This window comes from Mobula birostris, unplaced genomic scaffold, assembly GCF_030028105.1.
Source record: "Mobula birostris isolate sMobBir1 unplaced genomic scaffold, sMobBir1.hap1 scaffold_686, whole genome shotgun sequence".
Lineage (NCBI taxonomy): Eukaryota > Metazoa > Chordata > Chondrichthyes > Myliobatiformes > Myliobatidae > Mobula > Mobula birostris.
In genome coordinates, this window is record NW_027278405.1 from 117,167 (window position 1) to 135,868 (window position 18,702).

General features: G+C 59.3%; 1 protein-coding gene across 1 annotated transcript in view; it reads left to right on the forward strand.

Annotated features, from left to right (window-relative positions):
- Positions 1–18,702, forward strand: part of LOC140193661 (glycogen phosphorylase, muscle form-like) — a 154,729-nt gene that overhangs the window by 97,729 nt on the left and 38,298 nt on the right. Inside the window, exons 13-15 of the mRNA XM_072250818.1 lie at positions 356–497; positions 2,258–2,465; positions 10,516–10,650. Coding sequence (XP_072106919.1) covers positions 356–497; positions 2,258–2,465; positions 10,516–10,650 — 485 coding nt within the window. The remainder of the gene's footprint in view (positions 1–355; positions 498–2,257; positions 2,466–10,515; positions 10,651–18,702) is intronic.

The following is an 18,702-nucleotide window of genomic DNA, read 5'->3' on the forward strand; positions in this document are numbered from 1 at the left end:
GGGTACGACGACAGAGTTTAAAAGGCAGGCAGACAGGGACTTGGATTGGAATGCTTTTGAGGGACACAGGCAAGTGGGACCTCTGTGGCCGGTGTCGTGGTTCGTGCGGACTGGGCGGGGCTGTGTTCTTGGCCATGCAAGAGTCGAGCTGAGGCAGGTTTAGAGGGATCAGCAGAAATACTGGGGGCGGGGAGCTGAGGAGATTGTGTTTTCCATTCAGATTTCGGCGGCGGAGTTGTAGAGTGCTTGGGCAGGCAGCATAGACATCTCCCTCTGTGACTCCTGTCCCACCCTGGGAGTGCTTGGGCAGACAGTGTAGACACCCACCCTCTCTGACTCCCTCTCTGCCTCACAGGCCGCGCCTGGATATCACATGGCCAAGCTGATCATCAGACTCATCACGGCCATCGGAGATGTGGTGAACAACGACCCCATGGTGGGAGACCGGCTGAAGGTCATCTACCTGGAGAACTATCGGGTGACCCTGGCCGAGAAAGGTTTGTCCATCCCGAGATCTGCCCAGTGCGTTTTACAGCCACAACCTCTTTTATCTCCTTATATCCACAGCCCTGGTCAACCTCTTCTGTGCTCTCGATTGCTTTGATCCATCTTGATCCATATACCTGAAACACCCAGCTTCCTTGGCTGCAGAAGTTGAGGGAAGACAATCTCCGGCCCCTGGAGATCTTTCCCCTCTCACCTTAAACCTATGCCCTCCAGGCCTCTGCCCTGGGGAGAAGGCTCTCTTGCCTATCCATACTCCTCATGATCTTCTGAATCTCCACAAGATCATCCCCTCAGCCACTGAAATTTGGTGAGAATAACCCCAGCCTCTCCCATTTCCCTTCAGAACAGTAGCCCTCCATTTCAGGGCAACGTCCTGGTGAATCTGCAGATGCTGGAAATCCAGAGCAACACGCACAAAATGCTGGAGGACCACAGCAAAGTCAGGCAGCCGCTATGGTTCGGGCTGGAAGGAAAGGGGGAAGAGGCCCGACGACACCCCAGACCATAAAACATAGAAGCAGAATTAGGCCATTTGGCCCATCGAGTCTGTTACACCATTTCATCATGGCTGATCCATTTTCCTCTCAACCCTATTCTTCTCCCTTCTGCCTGTAACTTTTCACGCCCTAACTAATCCAGAACCTATCAACCTCCCACTTAAGTGACCGCATAACCTGGCCTCCACAGCAATGAATTCCACACGTTCACCGCCTTCAAAAGAAATTTCTCTTCCTCTCTGTTCTAAATGGATGTTCCTCCAGTCAGAGGCTGTGCCCTCTGATTCTAGGTTCTCCCACCATGGGAAACATCTTCTGCGCATCCACTCTATCCTTTCAACGTTTGATAGGTTTCAATGAGGTCCCCCCTCCTCAATCTTCTAAATTCGAGCGAGTAATGGCCCAGGGCCATCAATTCCTCCCCCACTCACAATACTCCAAGTGACGCCTCACCAACGCCTTATAGCCTCAGCATTTCATCCTTGCTTTTCTATTCTAGTCCTCTCAGAATGTATGCCAACGTCTCATTTGCCTTCCTCACCACCAACTCAACCTGCGCGAGGATTCCCTCGTCCCTTTGCACCTCAGCTGTTTGAACTTTCTCCCCGCTTAGAAAGTAGTCTACCTTTTTATTTGTCCTACCGAAGTCCGTCTGCCCCTTCTCCCAATCAGTCCAAGTCCTTCTGCAGACCTCCTGCTTCCTCAAAACTACCTGCCCCTCCACCTATCATTGTATCACCATCTGCAAATTTGGCCACAAAATCATCAATTCCGTCATCCAAATCATTGACACGTAATGTGAGAAAGGAAGCGTTCCCCTACACCGAACCCTGAGGAACACCACTAGTTACAGGCAGCCAACCAGACTAGACCCCGTTATTCCCACTCTTTGCCTCCTGCCAATCAGCCAATACTCTCTTCATGCTAGTATCTGTCCTGAAATCAGACCAAGGACAGACTCCCGTGAAGAACTCAGGTTCGGCTGCAGATCTGCCCAGAAAAACCTCAGCTAAAACGTAGAACTGCACAGCTGACAATGCCCGTGCTGAAACCCAGCCTACTTCATTCCTTCTACTCTTCACTCCTGCTGGCTCTGGGCAAGTATTAACATGTGTCTGGCTGTATTGTTAGGGCTTCCCCCACCCCTCCTTCCCTCCTTCCCTCCTTCCCCTACCCCCTCATTGTTACGATGTGCCGAGTCGCCTCCCAGCTGCCAGTGACTCCTGCCGCACGGCCTCTCTCTGCCTCTGCAGTGATCCCAGCCTCCGACCTGTCCGAGCAGATCTCCACAGCCGGAACCGAGGCATCGGGCACGGGCAACATGAAGTTCATGCTGAACGGGGCACTGACCATCGGAACCATGGACGGAGCCAATGTGGAGATGGCCGAGGAGGCTGGCATGGACAACTTCTTCATCTTCGGCATGCGGGTGGATGAAGTGGAGGCCATGGACAGGCAGGGGTAAGGAAACGGTACTTGGCAGGCCCAGACGGTCGGAGGTGGAGGGTAGAGCCCAGAGCACAGAGTCCTGGGGCAGGACGGGTCGACGTGTGGCGGGGCGGAGGACAGGTCGACGTGTGGCGGGGCGGTGGACGGGTCGACGTGTGGCGGGACGGGTCGGTGTGTGTTGGGACGGAGGACGGGTCGACGAGTGGTGGGACACGGGAAGGGTCGACGTGTGGTGGGACACGGGAAGGATCGACGTGTGGTGGGACGGAGGACGGGTCGATGTGTGGTGGGACAGAGGGCAGGTCGACAAGGGTCGATGTGTGGTGGGACGGAGGACGGGTCGATGTGTGGTGGACGGAGGATGGGTCGGTGTGTGGTGGGACGGAGGACGGGTCGAGGAAGGGTCGATGTGTGGGGGACGGAGGACGGGTCGACGTGTGGTGGGGGACGGAGGACGGGTCGACGTGTGGTGGACACGGGAAGGGTCGACATGTGGTGGGACACGGGAAGGGTCGATGTCTGGTTGGACAGAGGAAGGGTCAATGTGTGGCGGTACACGGGAAGGGTCGACGTGTGGCGGTACACAGGACGGGTCGACGTGTGGTGGGACGGAGGAAGGGTCGACGTGTGGTGGGACGGGTCGGTGTGTGTTGGGACAGAGGACGGGTCGACGTGTGGTGGGACACGGGAAGAGTCGACGTGTGGTGGGACACGGGAAGGGTCGACGTGTGGTGGGACGGAGGACGGGTCGATGTATGGTGGGACAGAGGGCGGGTCGACGAGGGTCGATGTGTGGTGGGACGGAGGACGGGTCGAGGACGGGTCGATGTGTGGTGTGATGGAGGACGGGTCAGTGTGTGTTGGGACGGAGGACGGGTCGACGTGTGCTGGGACACGGGAAGAGTCGACGTGTGGTGGGACACGGGAAGGGTCGACGTGTGTTGGGATGCAGGAAGGGTTGATGTGTGGTGGGACACGGGAAGGGTCGACGTGTGGCGGGACGGAGGAAGGGTTGACGTGTGGTGGGACACGGGAAGGGTCGACGTGTGGCGGGACGGAGGAAGGGTTGACGTGTGGTGGGACACGGGAAGGGTCGACGTGTGGTGGGACAGGTCGGTGTGTGTTGGGACAGAGGATGGGTCGACGTGTGGTGGGACACGGGAAGAGTCGACGTGTGGTGGGACACGGGAAGGGTCGACGTGTGGTGGGACACGGGAAGGGTCGACGTGTGGTGGGACAGAGGACGGGTCAAGGACGGGTCGATGTGTGGTGTGACGGAGGACGGGTCGGTGTGTGTTGGGACGGAGGACTGGTTGATGTGCCGTGGGACAGAGGAAGGGTCGATGTCTGTTGGGACGGAGGAAGGGTCGGTGTGTGGCGGGACGGAGGAAGGGTCGGTGTGTGGCTGGACGGAGGATGAGTCGGTGTGTGTTGGGACGGAGGACGGGTCGACGTGTGGTGGGACACGGGAAGGGTCGACGTGTGGTGGGACGGAGGACGGGTTGATGTGGGGTGGGACAGAGGGCGGGTCGACGAGGGTTGATGTGTGGTGGGACGGAGGACGGGTCGAGGAAGGGTCAATGTGTGGTGGGACGGAGGACGGGTCGATGTGTGTTGGGACGGAGGACGGGTCGGTGTGTGTTGGGACGGAGGACGGTTCGACGTGTGGTGGGACACGGGAAGGGTCGACGTGTGGTGGGACACGGGAAGGGTCGACGTGTGGTGGGACGGAGGAAGGGTCGATGTGGGGTGGGACAGAGGGCGGGTCGACGAGGGTCGATGTGTGGTGGGATGGAGGACGGGTGGAGGAAGGGCCGGTGTGTGGCGGGACGGAGGAAGGGCCGGTGTGTGGCCGGACGGAGGACGGGTCGACGCGTGGCCGGACGGAGGACGGGTCGACGCGTGGCCGGACGGAGGACGGGTCGACGCGTGGCCGGACGGAGGAAGGGTCGACGCGTGGCCGGACGGAGGAAGGGTCGACGTGTGGTGGGGCAGAGGGCGGGTCGACGAGGGTCGATGTGTGGTGAGACACGGGAAGGGTCAACGTGTGGTGGGACACGGGAAGGGTCGACGTGTGGTGGGACGGAGGACGGGTCGACGTGTGGGTGACGGAGGACGGGTCGACATGTGGTGGGACACGGGAAGGGTCGACGTGTGGTGGGACACGGGAAGGGTCGACGTGTGGTGGGACGGAGGATGGGTCGATGTGTGGCGGGACGGAGGAAGGGTCGGTGTGTGGCTGGACGGAGGATGAGTCGGTGTGTGTTGGGACGGAGGACGGGTCGACGTGTGGTGGGACACGGGAAGGGTCGACGTGTGGTGGGACGGAGGACGGGTTGATGTGGGGTGGGACAGAGGGCGGGTCGACGAGGGTTGATGTGTGGTGGGACGGAGGACGGGTCGAGGAAGGGTCAATGTGTGGTGGGACGGAGGACGGGTCGATGTGTGTTGGGACGGAGGACGGGTCCGTGTGTGTTGGGACGGAGGACGGTTCGACGTGTGGTGGGACACGGGAAGGGTCGACGTGTGGTGGGACACGGGAAGGGTCGACGTGTGGTGGGACGGAGGAAGGGTCGATGTGTGGTGGGACAGAGGGCGGGTCGACGAGGGTCGATGTGTGGTGGGATGGAGGACGGGTGGAGGAAGGGCCGGTGTGTGGCGGGACGGAGGAAGGGCCGGTGCGTGGCCGGACGGAGGACGGGTCGATGCGTGGCCGGACGGAGGACGGGTCGACGCGTGGCCGGACGGAGGACGGGTCGACGCGTGGCGGGACGGAGGACGGGTCGATGCGTGGCCGGACGGAGGACGGGTCGACGCGTGGCCGGACGGAGGACGGGTCGACGCGTGGCGGGACGGAGGAAGGGTCAACGTGTGGTGGGACGGAGGGCGGGTCGACGAGGGTCGATGTGTGGTGGGACACGGGAAGGGTCGACGTGTGGTGGGACACGGGAAGGGTCGACGTGTGGTGGGACGGAGGACGGGTCGACGTGTGGTGGGACGGAGGACGGGTCGACGTGTGGTGGGACGGAGGACGGGTTGATGTGTGGTGGGACAGAGGGCGGGTCGACGAGGGTCGATGTGTGGTGGGACGGAGGACGGGTCGACGTGTGGTGGGACGGAGGACGGGTCGACGTGTGGTGGGACGGAGGACGGGTCGACGTGTGGTGGGACGGAGGACGGGTCGACGTGTGTCGGGACGGAGGACGGGTCGTCGTGTGTCGGGACGGAGGACGGGTCGACGTGTGGTGGGACGGAGGACGGGTTGATGTGTGGTGGGACAGAGGGCGGGTCGACGAGGGTCGATGTGTGGTGGGACGGAGGACGGGTTGATGTGTGGTGGGACGGAGGACGGGTCGACGAGGGTCGATGTGTGGTGGGACGGAGGACGGGTCGATGTGTGGTGGGACGGAGGACGGGTCGACGAGTTGTGGGACGGAGAACAGGTCGAAGGGTCGATGTGTGGTGGGACAGGGGGAAGTGTCGATTTGTGGTGGGACACAGGAAGGGTCGACGTGTGGTGGGACGGAGGAAGGGTGTATGTGTTCTGGGACACGGGAAGGGCCTGTGTGTGTCGGGACGGAGGACGGGTCGGTGTGTGGTGGGACGGAGGACGGGTCGACGTGTGGTGTGACGGAGGACGGGTCGATGTGTGGCGGGACGGAGGACGGGTCGACGTGTGGTGTGACGGAGGACGGGTCGGTGTGTGTTGGGACGGAGGACGGGTCGACGTGTGATGGGACACGGGAAGGGTCGATGTGTGGCGGGACGGAGGAAGGGCCTGTGTGTGTTGGGACGGAGGACGGGTCGACGTGTGATGGGACACGGGAAGGGTCGATGTGTGGCGGGACGGAGGAAGGGCCTGTGTGTGGCGGAACGGAGGAAGGGTCGGTGTGTGGCTGGACGGAGGATGAGTCGGTGTGTGTTGGGACGGAGGACGGGTCGACGTGTGGTGGGATACGGGAAGGGTCGACGTGTGGTGGGACGGAGGACGGGTTGATGTGGGGTGGGACAGAGGGCGGGTCGACGAGGGTTGATGTGTGGTGGGACGGAGGACGGGTCGAGGAAGGGTCAATGTGTGGTGGGACGGAGGACGGGTCGATGTGTGTTGGGACGGAGGACGGGTCGGTGTGTGTTGGGACGGAGGACGGTTCGACGTGTGGTGGGACACGGGAAGGGTCGACGTGTGGTGGGACACGGGAAGGGTCGACGTGTGGTGGTACGGAGGAAGGGTCGATGTGGGGTGGGACAGAGGGCGGGTCGACGAGGGTCGATGTGTGGTGGGATGGAGGACGGGTGGAGGAAGGGCCGGTGTGTGGCGGGACGGAGGAAGGGCCGGTGTGTGGCCGGACGGAGGACGGGTCGACGCGTGGCCGGACGGAGGACGGGTCGACGCGTGGCCGGACGGAGGACGGGTCGACGCGTGGCGGGACGGAGGACGGGTCGACGCGTGGCCGGACGGAGGACGGGTCGACGCGTGGCGGGACGGAGGAAGGGTCGACGTGTGGTGGGACGGAGGGCAGGTCGACGAGGGTCGATGTGTGGTGGGACACGGGAAGGGTCGACGTGTGGTGGGACGGAGGACGGGTGGACGTGTGGTGGGACACGGGAAGGGTCGACGTGTGGTGGGACACGGGAAGGGTCGACGTGTGGTGGGACGGAGGACGGGTCGACGTGTGGTGGGACGGAGGACGGGTCGACGTGTGGTGGGACGGAGGACGGGTCGACGTGTGTCGGGACGGAGGACGGGTCGACGTGTGTCGGGACGGAGGACGGGTCGACGTGTGTCGGGACGGAGGACGGGTCGACGTGTGGTGGGACGGAGGACGGGTTGATGTGTGGTGGGACAGAGGGCGGGTCGACGAGGGTCGATGTGTGGTGGGACGGAGGACGGGTCGACGTGTGGTGGGACGGAGGACGGGTCGACGAGTTGTGGGACGGAGAACAGGTCGAAGGGTCGATGTGTGGTGGGACAGGGGCAAGTGTCGATTTGTGGTGGGACACAGGAAGGGTCGACGTGTGGTGGGACGGAGGAAGGGTGTATGTGTTCTGGGACACGGGAAGGGCCTGTGTGTGTCGGGACGGAGGACGGGTCGGTGTGTGGTGGGACGGAGGACGGGTCGACGTGTGATGGGACACGGGAAGGGTCGATGTGTGGCGGGACGGAGGACGGGTCGACGCGTGGCGGGACGGAGGACGGGTCGACGCGTGGCGGGACGGAGGACGGGTCGACGCGTGGCGGGACGGAGGACGGGTCGACGCGTGGCGGGACGGAGGACGGGTCGACGCGTGGCCGGACGGAGGACGGGTCGACGCGTGGCCGGACGGAGGACGGGTCGACGCGTGGCCGGACGGAGGAAGGGTCGACGCGTGGCCGGACGGAGGAAGGGTCGACGTGTGGTGGGGCAGAGGGCGGGTCGACGAGGGTCGATGTGTGGTGAGACACGGGAAGGGTCGACGTGTGGTGGGACACGGGAAGGGTCGACGTGTGGTGGGACGGAGGACGGGTCGACGTGTGGGTGACGGAGGACGGGTCGACATGTGGTGGGACATGGGAAGGGTCGACGTGTGGTGGGACACGGGAAGGGTCGAGGTGTGGTGGGACACGGGAAGGGTCGACGTGTGGTGGGACGGAGGATGGGTCGATGTGTGGCGGGACGGAGGAAGGGTCGGTGTGTGGCTGGACGGAGGATGAGTCGGTGTGTGTTGGGACGGAGGACGGGTTGACGTGTGGTGGGACACGGGAAGGGTCGACGTGTGGTGGGACGGAGGACGGGTTGATGTGGGGTGGGACAGAGGGCGGGTCGACGAGGGTTGATGTGTGGTGGGACGGAGGATGGGTCGAGGAAGGGTCAATGTGTGGTGGGACGGAGGACGGGTCGATGTGTGTTGGGACGGAGGACGGGTCCGTGTGTGTTGGGACGGAGGACGGTTCGACGTGTGGTGGGACACGGGAAGGGTCGACGTGTGGTGGGACGGAGGAAGGGTCGATGTGTGGTGGGACAGAGGGCGGGTCGACGAGGGTCGATGTGTGGTGGGATGGAGGACGGGTGGAGGAAGGGCCGGTGTGTGGCGGGACGGAGGAAGGGCCGGTGTGTGGCCGGACGGAGGACGGGTCGATGCGTGGCCGGACGGAGGACGGGTCGACGCGTGGCCGGACGGAGGACGGGTCGACGCGTGGCCTGACGGAGGACGGGTCGACGCGTGGCGGGACGGAGGACGGGTCGACGCGTGGCGGGACAGAGGAAGGGTCGACGTGTGGTGGGACGGAGGGCGGGTCGACGAGGGTCGATGTGTGGTGGGACACGGGAAGGGTCGACGTGTGGTGGGACACGGGAAGGGTCGACGTGTGGTGGGACGGAGGACGGGTCGACGTGTGGTGGGACGGAGGACGGGTCGACGTGTGGTGGGACGGAGGACGGGTTGATGTGTGGTGGGACAGAGGGCGGGTCGACGAGGGTCGATGTGTGGTGGGACGGAGGACGGGTCGACGTGTGGTGGGACGGAGGACGGGTCGACGTGTGGTGGGACGGAGGACGGGTCGACGTGTGGTGGGACGGAGGACGGGTCGACGTGTGGTGGGACGGAGGACGGGTCGACGTGTGGTGGGACGGAGGACGGGTCGACGTGTGTCGGGACGGAGGACGGGTCGACGTGTGGTGGGACGGAGGACGGGTCGACGTGTGGTGGGACGGAGGACGGGTCGACGTGTGGCGGGACGGAGGACGGGTCGGTGTGTGGCGGGACGGAGGAAGGATCGATGTGTGGTGGGACAGGAGGACGGGTCGGTGTGTGGCGGGACGGAGGAAGGGTCGACATGTGGTGGGACGGAGGAAGGGTCGATGTGTGGTGGGACGGAGGAAGGGTCGACGTGTGGTGGGACGGAGGATGGGTCGATGTGTGGTGGGACGGAGGAAGGGTAGACGTGTGGTGGGACGGAGGATGGGTCGATGTGTGGTGGGACGGAGGATGGGTCGAGGAAGGGTCGGTGTGTGGCGGGACGGAGGACGGGTCGGTGTGTGTTGGGACCAAGGAAGGGTCGATGTGTGTCTGGACGGAGGACGGGCCGGTGTGTGGCGGGACGGAGGAAGGGTCGATGTGTGGCGGGACGGAGGAAGGATCGATGTGTGGTGGGACGGGGGAAGGGTTTGTTGGACGGAGATACAGGAAGGGTCTCTGTGTGGTGGGACGAGGGAAGTGTTTGTTAGACAGAGATACAGGAAGGGTCGATGTGTGGTGGGACAGGAGGAAGGGTTTGTTGGACGGAGATACAGGAAGGGTCTCTGTGAGGTGGGATGGGGAAGGGTTTGTTGGACGGAGATACAGGAAGGGTCGATGTGTGATGGGACAGGAGGAAGGGTTTGTTGGATGAAGATACAGGAGGGGTCTCCGTGAGGTGGGACAGGGGGAAGGGTTTGTTGGATGAAGATACAGGAGGGGTCTCTGTGTGGTGGGACAGGGGAATGGTTTGTTGGAGGGAATTGAGCATACCCAGAAATCTCTCCATTGTGGCCTCTGAGCTACCCAGTCGATCGAGGTAACTGGCTCTTGCTCAGGTGGTCAGCCAGAATGCAGCCCTCAGCGACTCCCAGCTGGATACAGGACCGAGCAGTTGGCCCTCCGTCCTGATGCCAAGGAGGTCCGCCAAGTTCTCTGGTCTCCAGTTTTGCCTGGGGTAGGGGAGATTGTCCAGTGGGTGAGTAGTTTAATTGTCCTGAGAAACAGTGGACAGCTTCGGGTCTGCGTGTTGAACAGGCAGATCATTCTCCACGTGAGTAGACCGAGGCAGGACAAACAGATGCAGAATGCAGAGGAGAAGGTCCAGTAACAGCAGGGTAGAAGTTGTTCTTGAGGCTGAAGGTGCATGTTCTCAGGCCAAATCTCCTGCCCGATGTGGGTGTATCTTCCTCTCAATGGGAGGGGGCGAAGAGTGAGTTACCGGGGTGGGAGGATGCCTTGTTGCGTCAGCTTCGTTCCCGGGACGGTGGGAGGGATCGGTTGAGGGCCAGTGTCTCCCTGCAGGGTTGCCGGGGTCGGGGCTCTCACCCGTGCCTTTCACCCCCAGGTACAACGCCCAGTCCTACTACGATCGGATCCCCGAACTGAAGCAGGCCATCGACCAGTTGGGCAGTGGATTCTTCTCTCCCAAAGAGCCCCACCTCTTCAAGGAAATAGTCAACATGCTGATGCACCACGACAGGTGAGGCGGAGGGGGTGTTACCCACACTCCTTGTCGGTCATGCCCCTGACCCCGGGGAGCAAGGGGGCTTCTGTCGTGGGGGCTGGCTCAGTGATGATTTGGCAAGGACTGTGCAAGGGTAGAAGTGTGTGTGTGTGAGTGTGTGTCCGTCTGCTGGAGTCAGGTCACTGTGAGATACAATAGGTACAGGAGTAGGCCATTCAGCCCTTCGAGCCAGCACCACCATTCACTGTGATCATGGCTGATCATCCACCCTGTATCCATCAGTACCCTGTTCCTGCCTTCTCCCCATATCCCTTCACTCCGCTATCTTTAAGAGCTTTATCTAACTCTTTCTTGAAAGAATCCAGAGAATTGGCCTCCACTGCCTTCTGAGGCAGAGCATTCCACAGAACCACAACCCTCTGTGTGAAAAAGTTTTTCCTCAACTCCGTTCAAAATTGTCTACCCCTTATTCTTAAACTGTGGCCTCTGGTTCTGGACTCCCCCAACATCGGGAACATGTTTCCTGCCTCTAGCGTGTCCAATCCCTTAATAATCTTATATGTTTCAATCAGATCCCCTCTCATCCTTCTAAATTCCAGAGTATACAACCCCAGTCGCTCCAATCTTTCAACATATGACAGTCCCACCATCCCGGGAATTAACCTCGTGAACCTACACTGCACGCCCTCAATAGCAAGAATGTCCTTCCTCAAATTTGGAGACCAAAACTGCACACAGTACTCCAGGTGTGGTCTCACCAGGGCCCTGTACAACTGCAGAAGGACCTCTTTGCTCCTTTACACAACTCCCCTTGTTATGAAGGCCAACATGCCATTAGCTTTCTTCACTGCCTGCTGTACCTGCATGCTTACTTTCAGTGACTGATGAACAAGGACACCTAGATCTTGTTATACTTCCCCTTTTCCTAACTTGACACCATTCAGATAGTAATCTGCCTTCCTGTTCTCGCCACCAAAGTAGACACCCCACCCTTCTCCAGTCACTGCCTGAGCTTGGAGACCCGCGGCTGTAATCCCAGCTGAAACTGACAGACTGAGGGACTGAGAGAGTTGTGGAATCTCCCGAGATCTACGACAGCTCGTACTGCAAGTCCTAGTCTCCTGGTGCCACACGTTTCAATTCCACTTCCCGTCCCGACAACGACGTGCCTGTCCATGGCTCCTCTGCTTCCACAGGTTCGAGGAGCAGCACTTTCCCTTCTCACCCCTTCTGTTCAGCTGCCCATCACCTCCCTCGGGTTCCCCTCCTCCTTCCCTCTCTCCCACGGTCCACACTCCCCCTTCACCTGCCAGCATGTACTCCTTCCCCTCCCCTTACTCCGGCCTCTTCCCCCTTCCTTTTCAGCCCGAAATGTCAACTGTTTATTCTTCTCCGTAGATGCCAACTGACCTGCTGAGATCCTCCAGTACTGTGTGGATGTGTGTGTGTGTGTGTGTGTGTGTGTGTGTGTGTGTGTGTGTGGTCCAACATCTTCACAATCTTTATGAAGTCCTGTACGCCCTGGTCAATATTTATCGTTAGCCTACGCCTAAAACCAAAGACAAGAAGCCAGAGTAAGAAGATGGGAGGAGGGGAAGGCCGATACTGGGACCTGAAGCAAAGAGAAACTGCTGGAGGACTTCAAGGGGCCGAGCGTCGTCTTGTGCATTTGTGTGTACATGCGGAGGGCCAGACACGAGAGGGAGACTGAGGATTGCATGCAGCCTGAACCAAGGAGATGAGAGGGTTAGTGTTTGAAGAGCATCTCGGCTCTCGGCATGTGCCCGATGGAGTTCAGAAGAAAGAGGGGAAAATCTCATTGAAACATTGGAGGGCCTGGTTGGAGAGGATGTTTCCAGTAGTGGGGGAGAGGCACAGCCTCGGAATACAAGGATGTCCCCAGAGGAGAAATTTCTTTAGCAAGAGGGTGGTTAAAGTGCGTTAGATCTTCTTCATCAGTAATTACCCATTGACAGAGGGGCTGTGAAGGGACTGGACCTGGTGCGTTAGACCTTCCTCATCAGCGAGCTCCCCGTTGGCAGAGACACTGTTAAAGGACGGGACCTGGTGCGTTAGACCTTCCTCATCAGCAATTACCCATTGACAGAGAGACTGTGAAGGGACTGGGCCTGGTGCGTTACACCTTCCTCATCAGCGAGCTCCCCATTGGCAGAGAGGCTGTGAAGGGTCTGGACCTGGTGCGTTAGACCTTCCTCATCAGGGAGCTCCCAGTTGGCAGAGAGACTGTGAAGGGAATGGACCTGGTGCGTTAGACCTTCCTCATCAGCAATTACCCATTGACAGAGAGACTGTGAAGGGACTGGACCTGGTGCGTTAGATGTCCTCATCAGCGAGCTTCCCGTTGGCAGAGAGACTGTGAAGGGACTGGACCTGGTGCGTTAGACCTTCCTCAGCAGCGAGCTCCCCATTCGCAGAGAGACTGTGAAGGGACTGGACCTGGTGCGTTAGACCTTCCTCATCAGCGAGCTACCAGTTGGCAGAGAGACTATGAAGGGACTGGACCTGGTGCGTTAGACCTTCCTCATCAGCGAGCTCCCAGTTGGCAGAGAGACCGTGAAGGGAATGGACCTGGTGCGTTAGAACTTCCTCATCAGCAATTACCCATTGACAGAGAGACTGTGAAGGGACTGGACCTGGTGCGTTAGATGTCCTCATCAGCGAGCTTCCCGTTGGCAGAGAGACTGTGAAGGGACTGGACCTGGTGCGTTAGACCTTCCTCAGCAGCGAGCTCCCCATTCGCAGAGAGACTGTGAAGGGACTGGACCTGGTGCGTTAGACCTTCCTCATCAGCGAGCTACCAGTTGGCAGAGAGACTATGAAGGGACTGGACCTGGTGCGTTAGACCTTCCTCATCAGCGAGCTCCCAGTTGGCAGAGAGACCGTGAAGGGAATGGACCTGGTGCGTTAGAACTTCCTCATCAGCAATTACCCATTGACAGAGAGACTGTGAAGGGACTGGACCTGGTGCGTTAGATGTCCTCATCAGCGAGCTTCCCGTTGGCAGAGAGACTGTGAAGGGACTGGACCTGGTGCGTTAGACCTTCCTCAGCAGCGAGCTCCCCATTCGCAGAGAGACTGTGAAGGGACTGGACCTGGTGCGTTAGACCTTCCTCATCAGCGAGCTACCAGTTGGCAGAGAGACTATGAAGGGACTGGACCTGGTGCGTTAGACCTTCCTGATCAGTAATTACCCATTGACAGAGAGACTGTGAAGGGACTGGACCTGGTGCTTTGGACCAACCTCATCAGCAATTACCCATTGAGAGAGAGACTGTGAAGGGACTGGACCTGGTGCGTTAGACCTTCCTCATCAGCGAGCTCCCCATTGGCAGAGAGACTGTGCGGTGACTGGACCTGGTGCGTTAGATGTTCCTCATCAGCGAACTCCCCGTTGGCAGAGACACTGTGAAGGCACTGGACCTGGTGCGTTAGATCTTCCTCATCAGCAAGCTCCCAGTTGGCAGAGAGACTGTGAAGGGACTGGACCTGGTGCGTTAGACCTTCCTCATCAGCAATTACCCATTGGCAGAGAGGCTGTGAAGCGACTGCACCTGGTGCGTTAGACCTTCCTCATCAGCAATTACCCATTGACGGAGAGGCTGTGAAGGGACTGGGCCTGGTGCGTTAGACCTTCCTCATCAGCGACCTCCCCGTTGGCAGAGAGACTGTGAAGGGACTGGACCTGGTGCGTTAGACCTTCCTCATCAGCGAGCTCCCCGTTGGCAGAGAGACTGTGAAGGGACTGGACCTGGTGCGTTAGACCATCCTCATCAGTGAGCTCCCCGTTGGCAGAGAGACTGTGAAGGGACTGGACCTGGTGCGTCAGACCTTCCTCATCAGCGAGCTCCACGTTGGCAAAGAGACTGTGAAGGGACTGGACCTGGTGCTTTAGACCTTCCTCATCAGCGAACTCCCTGTTGGCAGAGAGACTGTGAAGGGACCGGACCTGGTGCGTCAGACCTTCCTCATCAGTGAGCTCCCCGTTGGCAGAGACGCTGTGAAGGGAGTGGACCTGGTGCGTTAGATCTTCCTCATCAGCAATTACCCGTTGACAGAGAGGCTGTGAAGGGACTGGACCTGTTGCGTTAGACCTTCCTCATCAGCAATTACCCATTTACAGAGAGACTGTGAAGGGACTGGACCTGGTGCATTAGACCTTCCTCATCAGCAATTACCCATTCACAGAGACACTGTCACTGGACTGGGCCTGGTGCGTTAGATGTTCCTCATCAGCGAGCTCTCCGTTGGCAGAGACACTGTGAAGGGACTGGACCTGGTGCGTTAGACCTTCCTCATCAGCAATTACATATTGACAGAGAGACTGTGAAGGGACTGGGCCTGGTGCGTTAGATGTTCCTCATCAGCGAGCTCCCCGTTGGCAGAGAGACTGTGAAGGGACTGGACCTGGTGCGTTAGACCTTCCTTATCAGCGAGCTCCCCGTTGGCAGAGAGACTGTGAAGGGACTGGACCTGGTGCGTTAGACCTTCCTCATCAGCGAGCTCCCCATTCGCAGAGAGACTGTGGAGGGACCGGACCTGGTGCATTAGAGCTTCCTCATCAGCGAGCTCCCCGTTGGTGGAAACGCTGTGAAGGGACTGCACCTGGTGCGTTAGATCTTCCTCATCAGCAATTACCCATTGACAGAGAGGCTGTGAAGGGACTGGACCTGGTGCGTTAGACCTTCCTCAGCAGCAATTACCCATTTACAGAGAGACTGTGAAGGGACTGGACCTGGTGCGTTAGACCTCCTTCATCAGCGAGCTCCCCGTTGGCAGAGAGAATGTGAAGGGACTGGACCTGATGCGTTCGACCTTCCTCATCAGCAATTACCCATTGACAGACAGGCTGTGAAGGGACTGGGCCTGGTGCGTTAGACCTTCCTCATCAGCAATTACCCATTGACAGAGAGGCTGTGAAGGGACTGGGCCTGGTGCGTTAGACCTTCCTCATCAGCAATTACCCATTGACAGAGAGGCTGTGAAGGGACTGGGCCTGGTGCGTTAGACCTTCCTCATCAGCAATTACCCATTGACAGAGAGGCTGTGAAGGGACTGGACCTGGTGCGTTAGACCTTCTTCAGCAGCAATTACCCATTTACAGAGAGACTGTGAAGGGACTGGACCTGGTGCGTTAGACCTCCCTCATCAACGAGCTGCCTGTTGGCAGAGAGACTGTGAAGAGACTGGACCTGGTGCGTCAGACCTTCCTCATCAGCGAGCTCCCCGTTGGCAGAAACGCTGTGAAGGGACTGCACCTGGTGCGTTACATCTTCCTCATCAGCAATTACCCATTGACAGAGAGGCTGTGAAGGGACTGGACCTGGTGCGTTAGACCTTCCTCAGCAGCAATTACCCATTTACAGAGAGACTGTGAAGGGACTAGACCTGGTGCGTTAGACCTCCTTCATCAGCGAGCTCCCCGTTGGCAGAGAGACTGTGAAGGGACTGGACCTGGTGCGTTAGACCACCCTCATCAACGAGCTCCCTGTTGGCAGAGAGACTGTGAAGGGACTGGACCTGGTGCGTTAGACCTTCCTCATCAGCGAGCTCCCAGTTGGCAGAGAGACTGTGAAGGGACTGGACCCGGTGTGTTAGACCTTCCTCATCAGCGAGCTCCCCGTTGGCAGAGAGACTGTGAAGGGACTGGACCTAGCGCGTTAGACCTTTCTCATCAGCGAGCTCCCAGTTGGCAGAGACACTGTGAAGGTACTGGACCTGGTGCGTTAGACCTTCCTCATCAGCGAGCTCCCCGTTGGCAGAAACGCTGTGAAGGGACTGCACCTGGTGCGTTAGACCTTCCTCATCAGCAATTACATATTGACAGAGAGACTGTGAAGGGACTGGGCCTGGTGCGTTAGATGTTCCTCATCAGCGACCTCCCCGTTGGAAGAAAGACTGTGAAGGGACTGGGCCTGGTGCGTTAGACCTTCCTCATCAGCGAGCTCCCCGTTGGCAGAGAGACTGTGAAGGGACTGGACCTGGTGCGTTAGACCTTCCTTATCAGCGAGCTCCCCGTTGGCAGAGAGACTGTGAAGGGACTGGACCTGGTGCGTTAGACCTTCCTCATCAGCGAGCTCCCCATTGGCAGAGAGACTGTGCGGTGACTGGACCTGGTGCGTTAGATGTTCCTCATCAGCGAACTCCCCGTTGGCAGAGACACTGTGAAGGCACTGGACCTGGTGCGTTAGATCTTCCTCATCAGCAAGCTCCCAGTTGGCAGAGAGACTGTGAAGGGACTGGACCTGGTGCGTTAGACCTTCCTCATCAGCAATTACCCATTGGCAGAGAGGCTGTGAAGCGACTGGACCTGGTGCGTTAGACCTTCCTCATCAGCAATTACCCATTGACGGAGAGGCTGTGACGGGACTGGGCCTGGTGCGTTAGACCTTCCTCATCAGCGACCTCCCCGTTGGCAGAGAGACTGTGAAGGGACTGGACCTGGTGCGTTAGACCTTCCTCATCAGCGAGCTCCCCGTTGGCAGAGAGACTGTGAAGGGACTGGACCTGGTGCGTTAGACCATCCTCATCAGTGAGCTCCCCGTTGGCAGAGAGACTGTGAAGGGACTGGACCTGGTGCGTCAGACCTTCCTCATCAGCGAGCTCCACGTTGGCAAAGAGACTGTGAAGGGACTGGACCTGGTGCGTTAGACCTTCCTCAGCAGCAATTACCCATTTACAGAGAGACTGTGAAGGGACTAGACCTGGTGCGTTAGACCTCCTTCATCAGCGAGCTCCCCGTTGGCAGAGAGACTGTGAAGGGACTGGACCTGGTGCGTTAGACCACCCTCATCAACGAGCTCCCTGTTGGCAGAGAGACTGTGAAGGGACTGGACCTGGTGCGTTAGACCTTCCTCATCAGCGAGCTCCCAGTTGGCAGAGAGACTGTGAAGGGACTGGACCCGGTGTGTTAGACCTTCCTCATCAGCGAGCTCCCCGTTGGCAGAGAGACTGTGAAGGGACTGGACCTAGCGCGTTAGACCTTTCTCATCAGCGAGCTCCCAGTTGGCAGAGACACTGTGAAGGTACTGGACCTGGTGCGTTAGACCTTCCTCATCAGCGAGCTCCCCGTTGGCAGAAACGCTGTGAAGGGACTGCACCTGGTGCGTTAGACCTTCCTCATCAGCAATTACATATTGACAGAGAGACTGTGAAGGGACTGGGCCTGGTGCGTTAGATGTTCCTCATCAGCGACCTCCCCGTTGGAAGAAAGAAATGTGAAGGGACTGGGCCTGGTGCGTTAGACCTTCCTCATCAGCGAGCTCCCCGTTGGCAGAGAGACTGTGCGGTGACTGGACCTGGTGCGTTAGATGTTCCTCATCAGCGAACTCCCCGTTGGCAGAGACACTGTGAAGGCACTGGACCTGGTGCGTTAGATCTTCCTCATCAGCAAGCTCCCAGTTGGCAGAGAGACTGTGAAGGGACTGGACCTGGTGCGTTAGACCTTCCTCATCAGCAATTACCCATTGGCAGAGAGGCTGTGAAGCGACTGGACCTGGTGCGTTAGACCTTCCTCATCAGCAATTACCCATTGACGGAGAGGCTGTGAAGGGACTGGGCCTGGTGCGTTAGACCTTCCTCATCAGCGACCTCCCCGTTGGCAGAGAGACTGTGAAGGGACTGGACCTGGTGCGTTAGACCTTCCTCATCAGCGAGCTCCCCGTTGGCAGAGAGACTGTGAAGGGACTGGACCTGGTGCGTTAGACCATCCTCATCAGTGAGCTCCCCGTTGGCAGAGAGACTGTGAAGGGACTGGACCTGGTGCGTCAGACCTTCCTCATCAGCGAGCTCCACGTTGGCAAAGAGACTGTGAAGGGACTGGACCTGGTGCTTTAGACCTTCCTCATCAGCGAGCTCCCTGTTGGCAGAGAGACTGTGAAGGGACCGGACCTGGTGCGTCAGACCTTCCTCATCAGTGAGCTCCCCGTTGGCAGAGACGCTGTGAAGGGAGTGGACCTGGTGCGTTAGATCTTCCTCATCAGCAATTACCCGTTGACAGAGAGGCTGTGAAGGGACTGGACCTGTTGCGTTAGACCTTCCTCATCAGCA